The sequence below is a fragment of the Ictalurus furcatus genome, chromosome 18 (assembly GCF_023375685.1).
Source record: "Ictalurus furcatus strain D&B chromosome 18, Billie_1.0, whole genome shotgun sequence".
NCBI lineage: Eukaryota > Metazoa > Chordata > Actinopteri > Siluriformes > Ictaluridae > Ictalurus > Ictalurus furcatus.
In genome coordinates, this window is record NC_071272.1 from 16,359,545 (window position 1) to 16,369,419 (window position 9,875).

Genomic DNA, 9,875 nt, shown 5'->3' on the forward strand with positions numbered 1-9,875 from the left:
AGCAAGTCATATATTCTGCCCAATTCAAATGGATAAAGTGAGCAAACGACTTTTATATACTGTATAACTTCTTTTTATAACAGTCTTTTTTTTTAGTCAGGCGCTACTCTTCCTCCACATTTATAGAAAAACAATTAACAATCAGGTGGGTGAGATGCAGCCCAATGTGAAATTGACGAGTTAATATTACCCCTCTGTATTTATATTTAATGTTGTGGATCATCCACAAAAGCAAAGTTAATTCATGTTATCTCTTATGTTTATAGCAATTATAAACATATTTTAGGATAAGATGTTAAACTGACACTCTGTGGTTGTTAAAAATTCCAGGACACTTATCGTAAAGTCCTCCATTGGCCCTTCTCTATCATGGCCCTGTAATAATCCCTATCCCTGAATTGGCTACAATTCAAATCTCTCCTCTTGGGGCGCATGGTGGCTTAGTGGTTAGCATGTTCGCCTCACACCTCCAGGGTCCGGGGTTCGATTCCCACCTGGAATGTGTGTGCGGAGTTTGCATGTTCTCCCCGTGCTGTGGGGGTTTCCTCCGGGTGCTCCAGAAGTCCAAAGACATGCATGGTAGGCTGATTGGCGTGTCTAAAGTGTCCGTAGTGTATGAATGGGTATGTGAGTGTGTAGTCTGGAGCCTGGGATAGGCTCCAGGTTCCTGAAAAGGAGTAAGCGGTTGAAGGATGGATGGACTCTCTCCTCTCCATTAATAGCTGGTGTGTGGTGGGTATTCTGGTGCACTATGGCTGCCGTTGCATCATCCAGGTGGATGCTACACACTAGTGGTGGTTGGAGATCCCCCTCCCATACTTTGTAAAGTAGCACTTTGAAAAGTGCTACATAAATGTAACTGTAATTATTAATAGATAAGCACAGACTGGTCAAAGGGTGAATTTCCACTTTGTGTATCCATAGATAATAGATATTTCACGATGAGTAATGTATAGGTCAGGGGTGTCTAGTCTTATCCGGGAAAAGGTGCAGGTTTTCATTCCAACCAAGCAGAAGCCATACTGGAGTCTACTGAAAGCCAAGTTTAACTGATTAAACAGGTGGAATCAGGTGTGGCTCCTGCTCGATTAGAAGAAAACCAGCACCCACACTGGCCCTTTCCAGATAAGATTAGACACCCCTGGTATACAGTAGGTGCTTACAGGTTTTCAAAATTGGGAAAATTGTGGTCTTCCAAACAAGTTGGCTGACTTCAGGAACATTTCCATGTTGATATCAAGTTAATGGTGTAATTTTACATTATGCTACATGAAATATACATGTTCTTTCAGAAAACTGACAAGCGAGACTTTTTTAGTTTCTAAATTCATGTAAAAACATATTACTCAGCCTTAGTATATGTAAATGCCAAAATGTCTCAAAGTTTTATTTGAACAACAGTGTATGAATAAACAGACCCACGACATAACTCAACAACCTGCATTCAAACCTGCTGATATAAAATTACACCTAATCAGTTATGTCCCAGTACTTGGAGTATTTTCATGCAAACTTTGCAGAGCCAAGTCAGACCACTTCATTTCTTGCTCTTTGACTGACTCTGTGGATCCTCCATTGTCCTGCTCTGCTTCTGGAAGTTCACTCTAAAGAAAAATCAAATCAGAAAATCATAATCCACTATGACCAGACTTCTTATATTTATTACTAATCTCTTATACTCTATGGCCAAAAGTTTGTGGACACCTGATCACAACACCCATATGTTCTTTGTGACGATCCCCTTTCAGAGTTGGTGCCCCTTCGCATTTATAATAACTTCCACTGTTCTGGGAAAGCTTTCTACTGGATTTTGGAGTGTAGCGGTGGGGATTTGTGCTCCTTCCGCTACAAAAGTATTAGTGAGGTCATGCATCATGAGGTCGCTGGAAAGTTCAGGAATAAGAAGTTCTACGACTTCAATAAATAGCCATAATATCGCTCTGCACGCTTTAATAATTAGCTTAATACTGAAACAGTTCGTTATATTTATTTAATAAATCTGTGTTGAGAGGTCAGTGAAATGTAGCGCACAGTTAGAGATCCCTGGTTTAAAGGATCAAAATAAACACCACCCTGAAATCGTCATGTGTTCGCTTTGCACTGATCATAAGTGTTTGTAGAGAGATGTGACGTTACCAGGGGAATCGTTACATCCTCGTAGGGCAGCCGGTCTTCCCTCCACGCATCATCGGTCAGATCCAGCACTCTCCCGTCTCTCTGAACCTCACTGTCCATCCGCCGAGCTGTGAGCAAAGCGCCACAGAGTTTAATTACAGCGGAAACAGTTTTAAATGAACACTAGCAACAGCACTGTTTATGCACACGCGTCATTATAGAACATCCATGCACCTTGTAAATCTAAACAGAAATGAAACTCCGTCAAGTCTCGCCCAAGCGAAAGCTCTCCTCCTAGCAAGTGTTATTTGCCCACCCGTATTCAGAAAAACAAAGTCTCCTGCACTAGGATTGGTTTAGCCCTGCGGAGAATGTGATTTGTCTAGCCAATCCCAGCGTAGAGAGGGCGGGGCTTTGAAGATAACACGGGTGGGGAAAATACATTGTGAAAATTACAGCTTTTTGTCAGGTCGCTTTTTGATGACGTATTTCCGCTTTCTTTTTTAATACGTTCACATGACCGTTGTCACCATTATTGTTGTTGTTAATAATAATAATAATAATAATAATAATAATAATAATAAACAAAAAGTGGGTTTTAAAATGGGTATGAAAGGGCCAAGTGTTAAATTTGTGTGTGCGCGCGAGTGAGTGAATGAATGCAGAGTGTTGGCTCCCTCTAGTGGATAATATAATTACTGATATTAAACGCCTTGGGAGACTGGACATAGTGCAGTGATGACGTGGAATGAATTGAACCACCTGGATTCAAGACAAAAAGTGTGCTGGAAAACATTTAATTGTGCAGAGTCAGAAGTCAGTCAACGAGAATCACCATACAAAACTTTCAACTTTTGTAAACCTCTTCTGATTAATTGCGTGTAAACTTTTGTAGTACAGTACGTCTGAATTCTAAGTAGGCGAGAAATACCCAGATGGCGTACTGCTTCCGGCGAGATTTTTCAGTATGGACACAAAATCCCATAATGCAACGGGACTGTTTTAAATCCATAATGAACTTTTTCACACTAACTGTTGTTACCCAGATGAGGATGGGTTCCCTTCTGAGTCGGGTTCCTCTCAAGGTTTCTTCCTCTTAAAACATCTTAGGGAGTTTTTCCTTGCCACCGTCGCCACTCAGTGGCTTGCTCAGTTGGGATAAATTCACACCTTTAATATCTGTATACCATGTTGATATTTCTGTAAAGCTGCTTTGAGACAATGTCTATTGTAAAAAGCGCTATACAAATAAAATTGAATTGAATTGAATTGACTGTTGTGGACGAGCTCAGGAAAAAAATTACAGCGTCGGCTCTTTTTAAGTATTAAACCTTGTTTTAAAAGGACTTGTTTAACAATACCCGAATAAATTGTTAATTTGTTTAAGATTTTTGTGTTTATGATGACGTCGATGGTCACATGACAATGCTAACATGGCGGATGTAGTATGTCCGTGATTGTAGTCATAATACACACACGCATTGATTAGTAGGCTACGTACTATCATAGTATGCGAATGTGGCTTTAAATGTTGCCTTGTATCGGTGACACCATGAGCAGATCGAGTCTTTGGCCAATCAGAGCAAAGAAAACTGGTTACGTCATGCGCAAGTTTGACGCTTTTGGTTGTCTGCGCGTGCAGTAGCGAATCGGTCTTGTGTACAGAGATCATCAGTGATTGAACGTCTGCGCGAGCTCACCAGGTAGGACAGCAGTGCTTACTTCTGTCACTTTAGATATATTTCACATTCTGATTTTAATACCGCTCACTTAATTTTCTCCAAGGCAATGTTCAGGTACATATAAATTGATATGAGTTATCGTTTCTATAGTAACAGCTAACTACTTTCAAATGAAGAGTCATCCATTTTAATCTATATAATAGATTATATAAAAAGTCAGATAATAATGTTATTAACCATGCATATTATTTTTTTTCTTTAGGAAACAAAAAGCAACTTCCTGTAACCAACATTTTATTCTGTTTCTTAAAAAGTTCTTTTGTCCTCTTGTTCAAGTCACAGGATCAAGCATGGACCTGGTACTGAATTTCGCTGACTCACATTTCTTCACTCCGTATGTGTACCCGCCCTTCTGGCCTGAAGATGAGCCTCTGCGACAGATCATCGGGCTGCTGGTGATCACCAACCTCGGCGCAACAGTTTTGTATCTTGGCCTGGGAGCTTTAAGCTACTACTTCATCTATGACCACAATTTAATGAAACACCCTCAGTTTTTAGAGGTCACTACATTCTTATTTTTCTTTTATAAATCATATAATGTGCAAATAACACATCAGCTTATGAAGCTGAAATCTAGCATTCATTATGAGTAGTTACAAAACAGCTTTAAAGAAATGCAGATACAGATTTTTATTTAGATCTCTAATGAGCATGCCAGAAGCGACGGGGAAGAACTCCTTGAAACTTAAAAGGGAACCTGACCTCACCTGGGTGGCACCAGATTGTTGGATTCTAAATCATTGTATGCAGTAAAGTCCGTCAGTACTAAATGTGTTAACGTATGATGTTCAGTTCAGTTCAGAACAATCCGGACTTCAGAATCTGTCACTATTTTCAAAAAACAGCTAAAGACTGTGAGCGCTTAACTAACCCCTAAAATGCCAAACCCCACATTATTTAAAAAAAACCAAAAAAACAATGTACTCTGGCTCTTGCACCTCTACTCTGCGCACTTTGCTTCTCTAGAACTCAATTATAAATCTTGTATGGTAGCACTACTTGTATTGTTCTCTGTTTGATATCTCGCTTTGCTTGTATTTCCTCATTTGTAATTCACTTTGGGTAAAAGTGTCCAAAGCTATCTAAGAGAAATTTTGGGGGAGTGTAACTCTTTAGGGTGTCTAGGCGAGACCTCCCACAGCAGCAGAACTTCCAAGCCGAAATAGCGTCAGGATGAATCAGGCAGGTCTGCGAGAAGAGCCACAGCAGTAGACGTGTGTCAGGATGTTGGCACTGACATCGTATTAATTTCTGACTGTTGCTTATGTTTGATTCTGATTTTATCCTAGTGTCATTCTGAAGCAGGATGTTTAACAGCCACAATTTTAACTGACTAGTGTAGTGGTCACCAACCCTGTTCCTAGAGATCTACGTTCCTGAAGCTCCAACCATAGTTCGTGTCCACCTGACCCTCTAATCATTACCTTAAGCAGTTCTTGATTAACTAAAACAGGTGTGTTAAATTTTGACTGGAGTTGAAACCTGCAGGAAGGTAGATCTCAAGAATGAGGGTTGGTGACCACTAGACTAGTGCAACCTTATAGCAGGTGATCTCCCTTTTGTTGAAGGCATTGCCCCACCGCCTGAGATGAATCAACACCTAGCTTCAAATCTACCAACATGTCTGTTTCGCACTGAAATTCTCCAGCCAATATTATCTCGTGCCGTCAGACCAGTCAGCAGAAATAGAACCGGTGTAAGCCTAGCTCTCTGTTCCCTGTCTCTCCAACAGCCAGCATAGTACTACATATTAACCCTATCTTCCATAGAGTAATGTGTTGCTGATCTTTTCAGCAAGTTCCTGGAGAAGAATTCTCTGTAGAGAATCTGTGAACTAAGACTAGGTTCAACATATCAGCACTGCCTCTAGCACCACCTCCAACAGTGCAAATGGACTACCAAGGACCACCACCGACTAGATGTTAGTTGTGTCAGTTGTTTTTAAAATCCAGAACTGACACTGTGATGGTGTAAAAAAAAAAATATATATATATCCTTGAAATCCTGCTGGGCCTCTTCTATTAGTGATTAGATTAGTGATTAGGTGGATTAGGTGGTACAACATGACCTCTGTGAGTGCCCTTATTACCATATACATGGTGAAATTGTTACTGTTTACTTAATTTATTATTTCTGGTCCCCAATAGAACCAGGTGAGACGTGAAATAAAGTTTGCTATGACGTCTTTGCCGTGGATGAGCATTCCCACAGTGGCACTGTTCTTTGCTGAAGTACGAGGCTACAGCAAGCTCTACGACAATGTTAGTGAATCTCCACTGGGTAAGTCTCTCTCTCTCTCTCTCTCTCTCTCTCTCTCTCTCTGTCTCTCTCTCTCTCTCTCTCTCTGGGAGGGTTTTCCTTGTGGGAACATTTGACTGGTCCCTATGAGGGAAAACATTTTACAGCTTTTATTTATAAAACTAAGTCACAAATGTCTCCTTGTAGTTACTGACATTAAGATTAGGGTTGGGTGAATAATCAAATCAATGGAAGAATAGTAAGACACAAGAATAGTAAGACAAATTTCAGTTTGTGTTATGTTTCTACTCTGCACTTTGTGGTTTATCTCTGTACCAAGTTTGATAGCCAGTGTGAGATAACCCTACTATCTCTATATTTGTATTCGAAACATTTAAGCCAAGTGGTTTGAAATGTGACCAGTACTGAAATTTCTCTTCATATACTTTGAATGTTTATTACTCATGATTATTCTTACACATTCTTACAATAAGTTCAGTCCAAACCACTAAATATTTGACATACAGCCATTCAGACTTTGGCTTGTGTATATGTTTAAGTTTTATTATCTTTACACTTAGATTAACGTTTGAAATGGTCTTACTGAAATATGCTGCTGGTTCACTCATTAATTTAAAACTTTAACTCCACCTCCATGTGTCACTTCTCCCACTTTAACGGTTAAAACCACAAGCAGGGCTATGGATGATCATGAATGTTCCTGTGTCTGCATTATGCAGTGTTCTTAAAGTGGACGGAGCTAATCTTAGTATACGTAACAATGCATGTTTAGTTTCACTTGGCATAGCAGGATGGAAATTTTAGACATTTTATCCGTTTTATAAACGGATAAAAAGTATGACGTGTCGTTCCTACATAAATACAAAATATAAATATGGGAAAATTGCTGTGGTGTAAGTGGAATAAAAACACTTTAGGACGTGCTGTTAATGTAAAATGATCAATAAGTAACTCCGCTTCACATTGGGCCGCATCACACCACCCCGCCATTGATTGTTTTCCTATAAGAGCACATCACAAAAATTCATTCAGGAAATCAGTTTTTATTAATATACACATTTTTTAATGATAATGCTTGTTTTCTTGGTAAATATATGTGTCTGTTTAGTAGATTCTCCAATATGTCTAGCTCATTTTCACTTTCCTGTTGTTCAGGTTGGCCAGGACTGATCTTTAGCATGTTCTCCTTCCTCTTTTTCACCGATATGTGCATCTACTGGATTCACCGATTCCTGCATCACAAATTGGTCTATAAGGTAATTGTCAGATGAATATATTTTGCGATTGTGACGGATTTGAAAACTTACGTTTATGACAATTTCATTCCAATCCCTCTTAATTGGTTTCAGCGTTTCCATAAACCTCACCACCTCTGGAAGATCCCGAGTCCATTCGCCAGCCACGCGTTCCACCCCGTAGACGGCATTCTTCAGGGAATGCCCTACCACATCTACCCTTTCCTCTTCCCCCTGCACAAGGTACTCTACCTGGGCCTCTATGTGTTTGTTAACATATGGACCATCTCCATTCATGATGGTGACTACCGGGTCCCACGGCTGCTGCAGAAATTCATCAACGGAGCTGCACATCACACCGATCACCATCTGTTTTTCGACTATAACTACGGTCAGTATTTCACGCTTTGGGATTACCTCGGAGGCTCGTACAGGCATCCATCAGCTCTGATGGGGAAAGGGCCGCTTGAGTGCATCAGGAAACTAAAGAGTTCGTAAATGGGGCACGAAGAGTAAAGAAGAGTAGCCAACATCAACAACTTTGTTTCTTCATAAACAATGATATGCTTAAACAAGCATTTTATTGTTTAAGGCGTGTCTTTTGCATCAACGAAATGTGCCTTTAATCTTCTACAGCAGAGGTTCTCAAACGATTTGCAGCCATTTAATTTAAAAAAAAAAAAAAAAAAATGAACTGGATTCAAACTTCAAACTCTCAGAACATTTGTATTAAAACTGCTTAGGTTTATTATTACAGGCCTGCATGTTTTTGGGTTACAGAATTATTTTTTCTTTAGACCCATTAAATTCAAGCAGCCAGGAAAACATGCTATTAACTTTAAAAACTGATACCGAAACTAATTATAAAAAAAAAAATTTGGTTATTTTTAAAATCACAGATCCCTTAGATACGCTTCACAGACACTTTTGGGGATCCCGTTTTAAGAACCAAAGCTCTAGATCAATCCCTGAGCAAGAGAAAATCCCTAGAAAAGCAAAGCAGTATATATTGTTGAATACAGGAGCCTTTCATTAATTCCACTTGTTTTTTCCTTCAATATATAGCCAAACATGCACTTTGAAAGTACAGCACTACGAATAACTAAATTTATTGCACATACAATGTCAATGTCCATTGCACATACAATTAAAATTTATTGTCCACTGCATAAAAACTTTTAGTTAGAGGAACGGTTCAGCCAAAAGTGAAATTTACATGGTTTACCCTTCATCCTTGAATGTAAATCTTCAGTCTTCCATTCTAATTATAAAGAGGCTGTTGCTAACAATTGAGGCACATTTCTATCCACAGGTTTAGCGTCGTGCAATCTGCAAAATTTAATCATAACACATTAGAGTGAAAATAGATCATTTGATTTAGTAATACCATTCGTGCATACACTATACGGCCAAAAGTATGTGGACACCTGTCCATTACACGCATGTGCGGTCCTTCCCCAAATGGTTGCCACAAAGTTGAAAGGACACAATTGTATAGAATGTCTTTGTATGTTGTAACATTAAGATTTCCCTTCACTGGATCTAAGCAACCCAAACCTGGTCCAGCATGACAGTGCGCCTGTGCACAAAGCGAGTTCCATGAAGACATGGTTTGCCAAAGTTGGAGTCGAACAACTTGAGTGTAAATCTGGAATGAGATGTTAAAATAAAAAAAGCAGATACGAGTGTTATGGTCAGGTGTGCACAAACCTTTGACTATATAGTGTAAGTAGTTTCATAGAATAACAAAGAAATTGCATACAAATCAAATTGTGATTAATGCTATAAATCAAATAACTTCTAATATACACCTTTTTCAAAAATAATCAACCTTTTCATAAAAAACATTAACAAGTCACTGTTGTGGATAAAAATGACATGAAATAAACACGAGGGAGACCTAGTATGAGTAATGTGTGGTTTTATTGGGGATTCACGGGACTGGTGGGTGTGTGGTCCTGGGGAGAGCGGTGGGGGGAGGAAAATGGGGTGCGTCCTGGGGACATGGGATAGCCAGCAAGGGTGAAATAAGGAGAATACTGAGAGTACGGCGGAATGACAGGTGAGAAGAGGGAAGAATGGTCAGAGCCCAGATCAGAGAAGGCTATATCATCCTCAGACTGAAAGCTGGAGGGAGGGTCAGGCAGAGGGTCTGTCTGTGTAGAGGCGTCAATACACACATTCACGGGGCGGATTCTGTATCTGAGAGGTGGGGGGAACCCCGCATTTCCATTTCCAGAGGGGGTGCGAAGAACGTCAAGTAACACAGCGATGTCAGCTGTGAGATGCGCGATCTGATAGAGAGTGTTCAGATCAAAATCCAGCTCCTCCAATAAAGGAAAGAAGGAAAAATGACGGGCACCTAGACACACAGAAGCGGTATTAGGCGGATATTGATGAATTGGATTCACATTTTAAGATTAACACACTATGGTGTATTAGTCACAGAGAAAGAGAGTTAAGGAAACGCACACACATAGCTAACACAGACACACTCTTACACAGTCAAGGATGGGCGTGCAGA

General features: G+C 39.9%; 2 protein-coding genes across 2 annotated transcripts; one reads left to right on the top strand and one right to left on the bottom strand.

Annotated features, from left to right (window-relative positions):
• Nucleotides 1-1,356: 1,356 nt before the first annotated feature.
• On the bottom strand, nucleotides 1,357-2,455 carry anapc13 (anaphase promoting complex subunit 13). The gene is made up of 3 exons (XM_053649044.1): nucleotides 2,350-2,455; nucleotides 2,137-2,243; nucleotides 1,357-1,604 (listed from the first exon to the last, which is right to left on the bottom strand). Exons 2-3 carry the CDS (start codon nucleotides 2,233-2,235, stop codon nucleotides 1,479-1,481), a joined length of 225 nt encoding a protein of 74 aa, XP_053505019.1. The 5' UTR covers nucleotides 2,236-2,243; nucleotides 2,350-2,455; the 3' UTR covers nucleotides 1,357-1,478.
• A 1,180-nt stretch (nucleotides 2,456-3,635) lies between these two features.
• sc5d (sterol-C5-desaturase) lies at nucleotides 3,636-9,255 on the top strand. The gene is made up of 5 exons (XM_053649043.1): nucleotides 3,636-3,818; nucleotides 4,134-4,357; nucleotides 6,005-6,137; nucleotides 7,272-7,372; nucleotides 7,466-9,255. Exons 2-5 carry the CDS (start codon nucleotides 4,148-4,150, stop codon nucleotides 7,847-7,849), a joined length of 828 nt encoding a protein of 275 aa, XP_053505018.1. The 5' UTR covers nucleotides 3,636-3,818; nucleotides 4,134-4,147; the 3' UTR covers nucleotides 7,850-9,255.
• The last annotated feature ends 620 nt before the right edge of the window (nucleotides 9,256-9,875 follow it).